Genomic DNA, 16,586 nt, shown 5'->3' on the forward strand with positions numbered 1-16,586 from the left:
TTGACTACGTTTGTGACCCTCCTTACGTGGCACATTACGGTGTTATGTGGTCTAGGAGTTTTTATACGTTGAAATTGTGATTTATTTTGTATTAAAATATAAATGGTAGTTAGAAATTTATTTAAAAAAATAGAAATTAGAAATTATGAGTTAGCAAGACTATTTATATTCGCGCGTTTCACAAAACAAAGGTTAGAGTCCTAGGAGAGACAAACTGTTCTTCTTTTTCACTCGAACATTATATCCTATTCCATTTCTCTGTAGGTTAGCTGCAGATGATAATCACATTGCACACAAAGCTAAACACCACAATGATTGACATAGTCACAAGCCACAACCTAAATTTACTAACTTCAGCTTTAATGTTCCTTAACTTCATGAGCATTTTCATCTTAGCCTCAGCCTCAAGAACATCTTCGTGCATCTTTCTTTTTGAAAAAGCTCTCCTCAAACCCTTCCACTGACCTTCGATTTCGTCTATTTATACAAAGTAACTGTAATTTGAAGTCTATCAATGGCATAAAAACTTAGATCGAAAAAATATTCACTTCGAATAAAACAAAATGTACAAAGGATATACCTTCCATTTGGGACAGTGGACAAATCACCTCCCATGATTTATTGCTGTCCCCGACTGCAACAAAGTCACATCCAACCCACAGAAGTATCTCCCATTAAACTTTCTATCATGCACCAGCTTTGAAATTGAACTTCTAAATACACTACAACTCCTATTTAAAGGTGGGTAAAGAGTCTACGCTTTGATATTGGAATATCTTCGAAGAATTTTGTTAACCTAGGGTTAGGGTTTGTGTTTGAGATGAGAAAAGTTTTAAATTAAAAAAATTTTAAGATTTAAGGTTCATTATAACGGTCACACAGTTCATCAAGCCGCATATGAAGATCCTCTAAGTCATGTAACGCTATAATGTATCACGTAGGGAAGATCATTAACGGAATTAATGCCCGAATAACAATTGAATAGTTTCGACACAGATGTTATTATTGATGGATACATTTGGTAATTTTATTGTTAATGGATACATTTAGTATTTTTTTTCTATAAGTAAATTTGTCAACGTTTTTAATTTTTATAAGTAAAAATAATAATTTACTCATTAATAATTTTAACATATATATTTGAAATATATGTTAGTTAAATTCTATTTTATTTAATACATAAAAATTATAAATGAAACAAAAATTGAGGCCTTGGTATCAAGGTAAATTCGAACAAGTGATTATTACGAGGATTAACATGCATTCTTTGCATTGCACGAGACCCAAAAGAAAAACAGTGTCAGTATATATGAGAGTAAAACCAAGTTATTAGTACTTAGTAATATTAATAAACATAGGAGAATAATCTATGATACGCATCCAGAGGAAGAGAGAAGCTTATGAACTTGCCCTTTCCTACCACCTTTAACTACACTTCTATGGATAAAATTTTCTAATGCCCCTCCACCCCTTGACTTAAAATTGTTGTCTTTCCTAGGTGTAAAAAAATTAAAAATAATAATAATAATATATTATGATGCTGCCATCTCTTGTATTCTTTTGCCTTTCAAGCACTCTCTCCACTAACCATCACTTCTTTAACCTTTTAATCCTTTGAATCAGACTTAGTTTTTTCAAAGAAAAGATCCAGAAAGGAACATGCACTGTGACCTACGGCTTCTGACAATTCTGTGGTCTTATTCTAAAATAATACGCACTTCCAATAAAGAACAATCATGTAAATATGCGTTATTTATTTTTTATTTTCTTTATTACATCAATAATCAATATTAGTATGATGAAATAATAATAATTAAAAGTATGGATGGATGAAATATTGTTTTTTTTTTCTTTTCACCTTACTCTATTCAATAAATTGAATCATAATCACAACTTTAATAGTATAAAATGGAGATAAAATTATGTCACTTTTTAATTTAAATTAGAAGGAGAAATAGTGTAGAATGCAGTTATGAAGTGTATAGGTATTTTACGCAACTGTGGTATCAGAAGCAAAAATCGAACCATCCGATTTTTGGGTACATAAATCGGATCCTCCAATTACCTTCACCAAAATTTAAATTTTCTCTCTCACACTAATCGGCTGTCTGATTAGTAGGCTTAATTTTTTTTTACAGAGAAATCGAATGGTCCGATTTTTTCATTCCTTATTTCAAAAAAAATTGTCCCACATCTATATTTAACACCCATATTCTCCACAATAATACACAACACACATATTTTTCATATCCAAAAAAAATGTGCCTTAATATGTGTATGTAAGTAATTATTTACTTAAAAAATGGAGATAAAGTTATGTTACAAAAACTATGTATATTGATTTGGATGAATGGGACCTTTTTGAAAGAAAAAGAGAGTGGTAAAGTGAAGTGTGGACTTAATTAAGCATGAGAGGTAATGATGCAAATCAAAAATCCAAGTAATACGAAATCCATGACTTTAGGTGCAAAATGAAATTCATGATATATGTATATAGATTAAAGGTATTGTCCTTTGCATGTGAAATTTCATCATTATTTGGCTGAGATTCGGTGGTGAATTTTTCATGTATATTGATGAGACGCTCCTTAGCAGGAAGCACCTATCATTCATATTACTTTATTAAGGTAGAAACATCAAACTCACAACCCCACCAACAATTTTTTCCTCTTAAATTTATTTTGAAAATAAATTAAAAATAAAAAAGAGAGAAAGGAATAAGAAGAGGAGAAAGAGTGATTTATTTCGGCTAATTTTTTTACATATAAATGATTTTAACGTAAAATACGATAATATTTAATTATTTTGGTATTTTACAATGTTATGATAACAGCAGACATTTTATAATAAAAATATTTTTAATTATAAAAAAATTATTAACGTTTTATAAAAACCCAACAACAAATTATAACACATAATTTAGATTCACTCTTAATAATTTAATATTAAAAAAATCGTTTGTTTCATTGCCCACTAATGAGCTTCCCTTAAAAGGATGATATATTTATTAAAATTTTGATGAATTGATATTAAAATATTCTCTTCAACAGATATTTACTATATATTATCACATTATTAAAATTGTTTATTAATCAATGCATGAATTACCTAACAAATTAATTACATACGAATATTTGTTGTCTAGTTAGCAATGTAAAACAATATTGTATATACTATATATATAATAATGGAAGAGTTTTAAGTGTACTGAAAATACCGGTATTTCATCAGTTATTTTAACCGTTGATTTAAATTATAAAAAATATATATAATATATACTAATTGAAATCAACGGTTAAAACACCTGAAACACTAGTATTTTAGATACATTTAAAATTTTTCTTATAATAATAATCTTATATATATGTATCGACACATACATTAGTTGTTAATTTTTAGGTTTACCATATACCAAAAATAAATGAATAAATATTAGGTTTACCGTTGTGTTCTATAGATAGTAAAGTTACTAGCAAGTTGCAAAATATCTTGTAACATGGAACATTCAAGAATAATATAGTACAACTCCTTGTCTAAAAAGAAAAAAAAAATAATATAGTACAACTCAATTTCTAAGCTCTTGAAAACTATATATAGGCAATGCTTAATTAGTTCACTAATTCGTTTTTTTTTTTCCCTCACAAAAGAACAAAATATACTTAACTTGCTCGGCAAAAAAATATTTTCATCACTAAAAGTAATGCTTAGTCCTTTTTAGTCCCCATTAACATCTCTTTTGAAAATCCAAACTTCGTTATGTTCACTCAAAAATTGGAAAGACATTATTATTATAATTACATGTCCTTTTGAATAATAATGTCACTAACAACCTTGAACAGAAGTTTAACGGTAGGGAAAATAATTAATATTTAAATTTTCTTTATATCTCTCTTCACAATAACAACCTTTTGTTCATAAGTCTTAAAATTATTTCAAAGGATGAAAAAAAAAATCAGGATGTAAACATAAATTATCCCATTTTTTAAGTTTCTATAAAACATTAATCGATATAAAGTCTGGTTTAGTAAAATTCTTTAAAGATATTTTTGTTTTTGTATATTTTATTTTGTATTTGATAAATTCAAAAGATTATATACTTATATTTTTATTTTGAAAAGTTAAAAATATTTTTAAAATTATCTATTAATATACTTTTATAGTTTATATTTATTGAAAGTCACAATTATTTTGATTTATTAAGTATATATATAATATTTAATTTTAATGTTAATGTAAAACTATTTTATATGTGTATCTAATTATATAACATCACATTAGTAAAAATAATTATTTTTTATATTGATCGTGTAAATAATTATAAAAAAACAATTATAATTATACAACTGTATAAAACGTATTATACTGGTAGTGTATGAAAATTAAACTCATATATATTATGCTCAAATCTTTCAAACCTTCCCTTTTAGTAAATTAATCCAATAATAGTTTGCTTTTTGGAGGCATGCATCTTCTCTATCTCTATTTTTTTTTTCATTTTTATTTTAAAAACTTAATAAATTAGTTGACACATGGTGATGATCTTCACATGTTATGCATTTAGATTTGTGCTTTGGTAGCATAAAAGACAAAAACTTTCTCTTCTAAAAAGGAATGCATAGTGGGTCACATGGAGATGGAGATAGGTCATGTGATGCAACATATGTTGTCCATTTTAACACTGCATATATAAGCTGAAACCTGATGAAGATGCTGGTAATATTATTTTGGAATAGAATCTTCTCATTATTGAATAGATTTGGACCCTTCTGGATTCTTAGGCACTAGTGATAATATATGATCATGTATTTGCATAGAGGATTCCCTGTAGACTTTGACCACCAAACATGATTCTTTTTTATTTTGATTGTCCACGGTATCCTCTAACCTAACAGGTTAATGATTAATTCATTGCGAATCTGTTAGTGAGTTGCTGTATATACAAGGCGGAATTCAAACTCTCGACACTTACTTAAATGGACGAGTGAGTTGACCACTCGACCAACCCAAATTAAATTAGTTACTAAACATGATTTTTTATTGTGAGATAAAAATCAAAGGCCTTAACGGTTAATAATAGTCAATAGTAATAAGCAAGATTTAAGTGATCATGCTTGCTAATTAGGTTTTGCTTGGGATGCTATATATTTTTATCAGCCTAGAAAGCCACCATTATTGTGTGTCACTTTCCTCATAATTTTCAAAGTAAGAAAGGAAAGTAGAAAGAAAGTGATGAATGAATGAATGATATGATTGAATGTGACTCCTTCAACTATGGAATCTAGACATAGCTAGAAGGTTTATATATTTCTGAGATGGATCAATCATATATATTTTTAGTTGCAAATTTTTACCACCGTATATTTTATTTAATTTATGTTTTTGTGATAGTTATCTATTTGTTGTTATTATATGTTATAATAGTAACTGTATATTTTTTGTGGCCATAAAAAAGTTTTTACTGATAATTATATAACTATTGTTAAAATTTTTATTTTTACGACAAAGTATAGAACGACTAATGCATGTCTAATTGCCACTAAAAATAAAATAAACTGTCACCAAAAATAATTTTTTCTAGTAATGCTATTAAGAAAATTGAAATCTTTATACTTATCTAATCAAATTACATAATAGAAATATTAGATGATCAATTTTTTATACACGAATAATGTTCATTAACTTGTGTATTCGCACAAATTTTACATGTTTATTATGCATGAGCTGAGTTTTACAATTTAATTTTATTTTTTCAAATTCCTCAGATTCATTTATAGATTCTCAAATTTTATATCTAAATTATTTATAGAGTGAAATATTCTTTAAATAACACATATAGTTGAAAGACTACATATATACAAAATATTGTGTGTCTTTATTTAAAGGGAATTATGATGTATATATGTTTGAGAAATGATCACTTTAAATGTGAATAACAAATGTCAATATATAATATTCCATCAATATATATTAATTAAAAAAACCGTTTAAATAAAGACGTCTAAAATATTTTTTTTAAATATTTTTTAGTAACTAAAATTATCATATATAATCGATTAAATCATGTTATTTTTATGAAAATTAGATCAGATAAATCGATTTGGCTAAAAAATCAATGAAATAAATTTTATATCAGTCTAAATTAATATTTTTTTATAGAAAATAATTATAATACCCTTATTGTAGAAAATGACTAAAATACTCTTATAATTAATTTTGAAAACCTTAAATCTTAACTCTACAATGACACACAAAAAAAAGAGAAGAGTTAGAATTTAGAATTCTCAAAATTTATATATATAATAAGAGTATTTTAGTAATTTTTTATAATAAGAATATTATAGTCATTTTTTATAAAAAAATAATTTAAATAAATTTAATATTTAATTTACTGATTTTTTGGCCAAATCAATTTGTCTTATTTAATTTTAATAAAAATAATACAATATAATTAATTATATATTAAATTTTAATTATTAAAAAATAATTAAAAAAATATTTTAAACAATTTTATTTGAGTTACTTCCTAATTAAAAATTATAGAAGGAGGTATAGTTGTTGTTCTTCTATGAACTCTCTAGGGTCACGGGTATGCTTTGGATTGTTCAAAAAATGAATAATGGTCAGAATGTTCTACCCTATTTACTAGGTACAATGCAATTACTATAATACTTATACTTTCTTTCTGTTATGCTCTAATTATCTACACTAGGCAACATTGAACTGCGTATATATTATATAGTAGCCAATTAGCCATAGACCGTTAAAAAAAATTAGTACTTAAGAGTAATTCTAATAGAATATCTTTTGAGTATCACTTTTAATTTTTATATAGTAATTGAATTGATTTAAAAAAAATTACTAAAATATTATCACTTGTATAAAATATATTTATTAAATCTATTATCATAACCCAACAATGATCCCCCACAAAAATCCCCTAACAAATTAAAGAAGAAAAAGTAAATTCTTCTCCTCAGAAAATAAAAGAGGACGGTTTGGATATGATAGCTCAAAAAAAGAAAATAACAATAGTGTTTATCTTTTTCTGTGTGACACTTTTCTAACTTTCTTATAAGCTATAAATAAAAAAGCCATGATTTATGTGATAAGGCAGGGGAAAAAAAACTTTCTATCCTATCAATCCTTAATCTTTTATTAGAATATGTGATTTGATTCAATTTAAATATATGAAGATTATTTTGAGGTAATAAGAATTTAAAATGAAATGCCAAATAAAAAGTAATATATAACATATTACTTTACAAATTCCATCATTATCTATCACTTTAATTAGGGACATGAATAATATTCAAATATGAAGAAAACCCAACCTTGGACAAAGTAACATATTAAATTAAATCAATAATGCTAGAAAAAAAATCAGAATTTATCTTATTAATTATTATAATAATTAATAAATATTAAATAAAATAAATTTGACTAATTTTAACAAAAAAATTTTAATTACTAAATATTTTTGAATTAAATTATATTTTCTAGATCTAAAGGGAAAAAAGGAAGGGACCAACAAATTGAACAATATCTGACAATAATGGTAATATATAGTGGGCCAAATGGATATACATAAAAGTAAGTACTTTTTGGAGGATTATCACAACCTTCCAAGTTTCAGTTCCATTTCCATATATAAAAAGTGTGTGTCTTTGCAGGAATATGCAAATTTAAATACCATATCATTCACCTTAATTATTAGCCTAGGAAATTGCACAAGGCATGAGAAATCTTTAATTTTTATCTAATTATTAATTTTTACTTTTTTAAAAAAAATTACTGATTTATCATTATGCATATACTCTTTTAGTTTTTATTTATTTTTTCATAATCTAACAACTTAGATGGAAATTATTTTGGTTATGCATCCACTTTGCCAATGAACATGAACATACAATGGTGATTACATCCAATGGTGCTGTACAGTAAGAAAATTTGGAGAATCCTATATAAAAATATATATTTTCCCTACTATTGTTTTATTGATCTGAAAAATAAAAAAGTACAAATAAAAAAATAGAAAGGAGCTCATCTCTCAAGGGGCATCAGCCTTACCCACCATTTCTGCAGCTAATAAATAGTTAGTAGGATTTTAGGGTAAAGCATTTTTTTTTAATGTTTGTTATTTTTTATAAAATATTCTTAATTTATTTTTAATTTTTTTATTCATTTAATTTTTTTAATATTTTTTATTTATATTAATGAAACTATTCCTAAAATTTTTTAATTTTATCCTTAACATTTTATATAAAGTTAATGTATAAGAGTAATTTTAACACAAATTAAAAATATTAGAGATAAAATTAAATACCACTAAATATTAAAAATATTTTAAAAAAAATCATAAATATTAGAAACGAAAAATATATTTTATCAAAAGAGATTTTATTATAACTTATTCTAGAAATACTCAAAATTTGTTTTTACTGAACATGGTCATACATGCTTCATAAAGTTAGTAAAGAACTGAGATGAGATTAAGAGGGAGAAACAAAAAGTAGTTATAAAAGTCATATTATATTGTCATTATGTATGTTCTCTACCTCATAAAAGTTGTAAAACTATTAGTATATTTTCAATTAAAATAAGATTATTACAGATAAATTATTATTTATTTCGGCTATTGTACAGTACATGCATTTAAAATAGGACTAATATAACATGTTTATTTTTTATTTTGGAAGAGACAAAATAGCTTTATAAGGTTGTGTTTGAATTTTATTTTTAAAAAATATAAGGATATAGAGAGTAGAGAAAATGAAATAAAGAGATATATAGAAATTTAGTTTTAGAAAATACATTAAATATAAGAATTTTTCATTTATGAGATAAAAAAATTGTGTCTACTATATATTTATGCTTGTGCGTCAAAGAATAGTAATAATATACAAACGCAAAAACAAATGATGAAAAATTAAATTTGTTACTTTTAAATCTTAACATATACTAGTTTATATTACGATGTATTATACAGTTGTTATAATTATAGTGGTTATAGCAAGTATAAAATTTTTATAATATTTAAAAATTAAAATATAATTAACATTATGGTCATATCTTTTAATTTAAAAAATATAATCAAATAATAATAATAATAATAATAATATATAAAAAATGTCAAAATTTTATAACCCCCTAAAATTTTCTTAAAATTCACTGTATATTATATATTGAATTTAATTTTAATACATTGTCACTATAAAGTAGTTTTATACAGGTATTTAATTAGGTAACATTATATTAATTGCATGAATGGTCATTTAAAAGAACAGATGTGATTGTCCGACTGTATAGAACGCTTTCCACTGTTTACTAAAATTAAACTATTATATATTATATATATGTCTCTTGTATTTTTTTAGTGATAGTCAAGATTAAAGTCTTACCCTAAAATCATAATTAGTATGAGAGAGAGAGAGAGAGAAAATTGTTCATTTAAATAATTAAACTATATAGACAGTGTCAGTGAGTGTGAATGTGAGTGTATGTTAGAGAGAGAGAGGAAGAAGAAGAAGAAGGCATCGTCATAATCATCATCAAAAGAAGAATAATATTAGTAAGTGTTATTGATATAGTAGCTTAGTTATGGCATTCACACTAGAAGAGAGGAGGAGTAGTAACATTGAAGAGGAGGAAAACATGAATAAGATGAAGAAGATGATGATGATGATGGATTCATCATCACAAAAGAAGTTACCATCATCATCATCATCAGTGCCAGCACCATTCCTGACAAAGACATACCAACTAGTTGATGATCCTATGACTGACCACATAGTGTCATGGGGTCATGATGGTCATTCCACATCATCATCATTTGTTGTTTGGAGACCTCCTGAGTTTGCCAGAGACCTTCTTCCCAACTATTTCAAACACAACAACTTCTCCAGCTTTGTTAGGCAACTCAATACCTATGTATGTCACATGATGTAATTTTAATTATTTTAGATATATATTTTATAATTGAGATTAACAGTTAAAATTATTAAATACTAATATTTTAATAACACTGAAAAAAATTGATATTTTAATTACTGAAATTAACGATTAAAATTACTGAAATATTAGTATTTTTGAAATATTCGGAAATTTTTTTTATTTATATATTAATAAGCATCATTTTGTGTTGTTGAAGCAGGGATTCAAGAAGGTAGTTGCTGATAGATGGGAATTTGCAAATGAGTATTTCAGAAAAGGAGCAAAACATCTTCTATGTGAAATCCATAGAAGAAAAACCCCTCATCATCATCACCATCATCATCATCATCATCAAGAGAATAATAATGAAGCTCTATGTTGGATTGATTCTTCTACAACTCCTACTACTATTCCTTCTATTCCTACTTCATTATTACTACCTTCTCCTAAATCACCATCATCTTCTTCATTAGGAGGAGCCACTAATAATAGTGATCATCATCAACATAATCATATCTTAGCAGCACTTTCTGAGGATAATCAAAGGCTAAGGAGAAAGAACTTGATGCTATTATCTGAACTAACTCACATGAAGAATCTCTACAATGATATCATATACTTCATCCAAAACCATCTCAAACCTGCTTCTTCTCCCTTTCATCATAATCAAACAACTATTCCAAAGCTTGTGGAGTTGGATTATTCATCACCAAAGGGGAGTAGAATGATGATGAGTATTAGTGACGATCATGTTGATGATGATGATGATGATGATGATGATTTCAATAATAATAATTGTAGTTCTTCTTCAGTGAAGCTCTTTGGTGTTCCTCTTAGTGGTAAAAAGAGATTACACCCAGATAATATTTTTCAACAAGATTAATCCTTTATTATTAATTAGTTTAGGGTGTACTCTTATGATCATTAATTGTTAATTAGCTTGCTTAATGCAGTTAATTTTTTTTTGAGACTCTTTTTATGTATATTATTACAATTATTATATATTCACTTCTCCTAGATTTTTTGGATTTTATTTCTCTTTTTTTGGTCTAAAATAAAGTAATTTAGCTGAAAAAATTGATATGACATGTTATTTATGAAATAATTATTATCTTCTTAATAATTTACCCTCTTTTTTTTTTTTTCTTTCCACTTTAATTAGAAGATATGTTCTCAAATGTGCACAACATAATATTCTAATATATAGCATGTTAATTTATTATCTAGTTGTTATCTTCTTCTTCTTCTTAAGTTCCATTTGTTTTATTCTTTGTTGACATAATAATATAATCATGTGTAGTATAAACAAAAGAAATAGTTCAAAAATAAAATAAAATAAAATATGCAGGTCCAAATTAAATTATATGGATGTGTATATACACTTAAAATTCAGTGAGATGCATAAAGTTGCACGTGGGATTGCATCCATGAGCATATCAAATTAAATAAAATATTTAAATGACATATAAAAAATCCACATTACTTTTGGCTTTTATGTTTGCCACATTATGAATTAGGTAATAGGGTGTAACAAAATGAGACTTCAAAGGAAAACATCAAATTAAAAACTATATTATTCCTTTCACATATACACCAATATAAGTTTGTTTGTCCTTATCTTTTTTTTTCTCGTCCATGTTTTCTTTTATGTTGTTTTTAATTACAGTTTAATTATTTTGTCCGACTTTATAGTTACATCAAATTTTTAATTAAGTTTTTATATATTCTTTTAATTGAATCTCTATACTATATCATATTTTGTAATTACATTTTTATTGTAACAAAAAATATTAAAATTAACAGAATATTTTATTAAATAAAATAAAATATTCAATCAAATATTAAATATATTTATTTTATTTAATTAAATATTTTATTAATTATAACATTTTTGTCACAATAAAAAGTTAATTACAAAATATGATATGATATCGAAACTCAATTAAAAAAATATAAAAATTTAATAAAGTTATAGAAACAAATAAAATAATTAAATCTTAATTATATTTTTCCGATGTGCATAGGTTGAAACCTCCCTCCCCCAAAAAATTTATATTAACTAATAAAAATTAAATTCACTTGGAAGATTATTATTGTATTCAATGAAATTATGACTTCTTCTAAATACTCTTCAATTTTTTTTCTCTTGAAGTTATTGAAATTAATTACTATGAAGAAAAGAAAAGTGAAAGGAACCAAAGCAATGATTACAAGATGACAAGTTTTGCTGCCAAATTCTCCAATATGTGGTGATTTCAAAGTTACACTTTTTTGGAATAAAAAGACATGACAATATCACATTGAACAAAAGCTCCATTAAAGAGTAAAGACACACCAATCCAACTTCAAAGCTAAATTGGGTGCAACCGTGTTCTTAGATTCTTAAAGGGATATATCAATGCTTTCCACCGTTTCAAAAGGGTATACAATAGTCATCATCTTTTGAATTTTTTTTTTCTATTTTTACTTTTAATTTTTAAGATTTAGTTTGGAATAGAAATTCTAACCTATAACGTCGTTCTCATACAATTTATTGAATCAAATATTTACTATATATTTCTAGAGTTAATATTTAAAGTAATCTTTAAAAATTGACTTTCGATTTAATTTAATCTTCTAATTTTTAATTGATTTAAATTGTACCTTAAAATTTTAAAAGACGACTCAAACTAATCTCTCCATCTATTTCCGTCACTGAAAAAATAACATGACACGTTTAATTAAACAGAAAATAGAGACATATTCATCAATAACAATTAAACGATCAAAAAGTCAAACTGGCTAGAGTCTCATTTTGACAATTTCAACTTCTTCTACAAAACAACATTTTCCCCCACCCAACTACTACTCTTTCTTCTTCTTCATCTTATTCTTCCTTTTCATCATTCTCCATTTTCTCATCTTTTTCCACTAATACAACGACAACTACTCTCTCCACCTTAAACGTCTTCAATGCCTTCAACGCGATTTTCCAAAACGCGACACCATCTACCATCTCCTCTAAATCCAGGCACTCCTCACCCTCACCGCCCTCCTCCGCAAATCCCTACATTGCGCGCACCCTTCTGAGTCGCGCCTCACACCTATGCGACATCGCTTATATCCTTTTGATCTTTCATCACTTTAACATCTTAGACACTTTTTGTGTCAACACAGTGATCCAGGCTTATTCTAACTGCCACATTTTTTATTAAGCTCTTCTTTTTTCTTTCATTCTTTGTACAATAGTTTTTTCCTAGCAGCGACACCTTTGTGCTCCTTATTAGTTCGTGTGCTAAGATGGGTTACCTTCAATCCGGGAGGAAATGCCACAGTCAAACCCTGAAGAATAGAATTGATGGGGTGATACTGGTTCAGAACTCTTTCATTCACATGTATGGGTGCTACAATGATGGAGTTGATTCTGCGGGCATGCTTCGTGATGACGTTGTCGCGACAAGAGAAGGAGAACCGCGATGGCGTTGTAAGTGTGACAGTGTGAAAATGAGAGAGGCGAGACTAAGGAGAGAGGCGCGACGACGGAAGTGAGAGGCGCGGTGACAGTGAACCGAGGTGAGAGAACGCCAAATTGAGGAGGAAGAGGAAGAAGAAGGGCCAATTGAGAGTCTACTTAATGAACATTGTTGTTTTGTTACATTTTAGGTGGCAAGTGTCAACTAAATGTGCTATGTCACTAGTGACAAAAATGGACGATGGGACCAACTTGAGTCAAATTTTAAAATTTTAAGGTATAATTTAAGTCAATTAAAAATCGGAAGACTAAATTAAATCAAATGTCAAATTTTAAGGGACATTTTGAATATTAACTTATATTACTAAATCAAAACTTATAACTATAGTGTAATTTTATTTTAAAATTATATATACTAGATTTTTTAAGCACGCGAATAAATTAACCCTCCATATTTCAAAAATTAAAGTAATGTGCTATGCATATTTCATTCCCATAAGGTATAGTATATGGTAGATTATTCCATTACATATAAACATATAGAAATTCTATAGACTATATGGAATTATTATATATTCTTATGCATATATAAATTCTAACATTTTGAATATTCTGCTGAATAAAAATAAAAAGGAATTAGTAGGCATGCATGCATGCATGCAGAGAAGAGGATGGAAAAAAAAAAAAGAAAAATAAAGACCAAAAAAGTAAAGAGGGCTTTTTGGGGATTGTGAAATCAATTTTATGATTGCTGGTTTGACTGGCCTTTTTTGTTTTAATTCGGTCTTTTCTTTGCTCCTTTCTCTCATCTAGTTTATTGACTTCTAATCTATATTTCAAGGGGGAAAAGGTTAAAATAGTAATATACCCAACATTATGAGCTACAACCGAAAGGTGATGGAACACTAATAATAATTAATAAATCTCTTGCCTCTACTACATTGGTCTTTTAAATTTATATGACCAAAAAACATCGATAAACATCAAAAAGGTAAATAAAGGTAGTTGATATTTACTTAATGATAAGTTTATAGGTTTTTTTTTTAAGGTATCTTTCAATCTAATAAGGTAAAAATTAATTTATCGTGGATCTAAATTTTATTTTAAAGGCTTAATATTGGCTAATAGATTGCTGCATACATAAGACAATATTCAAACTCTCGATATTTGTTTAAATTAATGAGTGAGTTGACAACTCAACAAATCCAAATTAGTTATAAGCAATGTTCTGAAAACAAGTTCGAACTGGCCGGTCGAACCGGTCGAACTGTGAACCGGTTGCTGTAGCAGTTCGGACAATAAGAAAAACCGCAGTAATTGAAAATCGGACTTGAACTGATGAACCGGCCGGTTACCGGTCGGTCGAACCGAACCGGGACCCAGCCGGTTTTTTAACAATGCAGCAAAACGCCACCGTTTTGTGCTGCTGAGGGAACCCTAATTTCCTTTTCTGAGTTTTCTTCTCCTTCGCAAGTTCGCAGCCTCCACTTCCTCGTTCCTCCACCTTCTCAGTTCTCAACTCCAGCCTCCCAAAGAACAGAACACCACCCAGTCACCCACCTTCTCAGTTCTCAACTCCAGGAGGCCCTCAACGCTCCCACCGCCGTTGCACTCACGCCCTCAACTCCAGCCTTCAGCACGGTCACGCCCTCACCAGCTTCCTGCCGTCAGATCCCTGACGCCGTCGCACTCACGCCTTCAACTCCAGCCTTCAGCACGGTCACGCCCTCACCAGCTTCCCGCCGTCAGCTCCCTGGCGCCGTCGCACTCACGCCCTCAACTCCAGCCTTCAGCACGGTCACGCCCTCACCAGCTTCCCGCCGTCAGCTCCCTCATTTCCAGGTAATTTTTAATTTTGTTATGAACATGATTTTGTGATGCAATCCGATTCTGATGAAACTGTGCTCTGATGAACTGAAGTCTGAGTCTCTACTCTCTGAAAACTGAAACTGTTATGAACTGATTTTGTGATTTCATTGAGTCTCCACTCTCTGAAACTGTTATGAATTTATTTTTTGATTTCATTGATTCTGATGAACTGTGCTCTGATGAACTGAACTCTGAGTCTCTACTCTCTGAAACTGTTATGAACTGATTTTGTGATTTCATTGATTCTGATGAACTGAACTCTGGTGAACTGAATTCTGATTTTGTGAACAAAGAATTTTATTGAACCTGAGATGTTGTACTTGTTTGTATACTCTGATTTTGGAATTTGGATGTTGTTTGTTCATTTATGGTGAACTTGAGAGTTGAGATTATTGGGTTGGATTGCTGGTAATATTTAGGTATGGAAGAAAGTATCAACCAAGACCTACCTAGGAATAATAATGCTGAAAATAATGTGTTATATTTTCTTAGATGAGATTGATGCTGATTTAGATCAAGGTGGTGGTGGTGGTAGTGCTAGTACATTTTATGCTGCACCACTTGCTTTTTCTGGTCCAAGTAGTGGAAATGAAGGTGATGAAATTAATGAGGCAAATCTGCAGCAAATTATGGAGGATTTTGATGATTGATGACAAACTTGGATCATTTTGATGATGCTATGTTGGGTTTGATTGGTTGTTTGTTGACTTTTGAACTTTAAATTTGTATTTGAATGAGATTATAACATTTGGTTTATGTAGTATTTTTAATTTGAATGATATTTTAAAGTTTAGATTAGAATATAATTATATTTTCATGTGCTTATTTACATTTTAATTATTATTTTATTATAAAACGGTTTTTACGGTTCAACCACGGTCAAATCGGTTGAACCTATGAACCAGTAAACCAGTGCCTAGAGTGGTTCGATGACCGGTTTGGTTTTCAGAACCTTGGTTATAAGCTTAGCTTTGATGATTAACTATTTTGATTTTTCACTCATACTCCTTTTGTGTTATTAATTTTTTTTTTTTTGAGCCTGGAACTTTGTTTTAGAAATCATTTTTTTGGTTATTGTTTTTTTGGTAATAGAAATCTTTTTTTTTGGTAATAGAAATCTTATTATCACTATGTTTTAAGTTTGCCACCAGGCCCAACATTCGACCCATCATGGTTTTATTGGGCCCGTTTCCTTACCAATATATGAAAAGTATTGTCCTGATAGGCCTGGGCTGTATATAGTAAGATCAATTACTGCTTGATATTCCTTTTCTTCTTAAAAGAAAAAAAAGTGGGGAGCCAATAATCACATTAAAATGAAATTGATTGATCAATA

General features: G+C 28.1%; 1 protein-coding gene across 1 annotated transcript; it reads left to right on the top strand.

Moving 5' to 3' along the window:
• The first annotated feature begins 9,432 nt into the window (after positions 1-9,432).
• LOC107496604 (heat stress transcription factor B-4b-like) lies at positions 9,433-10,941 on the top strand. Its single transcript, XM_016117905.3, has 2 exons — positions 9,433-9,927; positions 10,151-10,941. The coding sequence occupies exons 1-2, from the start codon at positions 9,598-9,600 to the stop codon at positions 10,811-10,813; spliced, it is 993 nt and encodes a 330-aa protein (XP_015973391.1). The 5' UTR covers positions 9,433-9,597; the 3' UTR covers positions 10,814-10,941.
• The last annotated feature ends 5,645 nt before the right edge of the window (positions 10,942-16,586 follow it).

The sequence above is a fragment of the Arachis duranensis genome, chromosome 7 (genome assembly GCF_000817695.3).
Source record: "Arachis duranensis cultivar V14167 chromosome 7, aradu.V14167.gnm2.J7QH, whole genome shotgun sequence".
NCBI lineage: Eukaryota > Viridiplantae > Streptophyta > Magnoliopsida > Fabales > Fabaceae > Arachis > Arachis duranensis.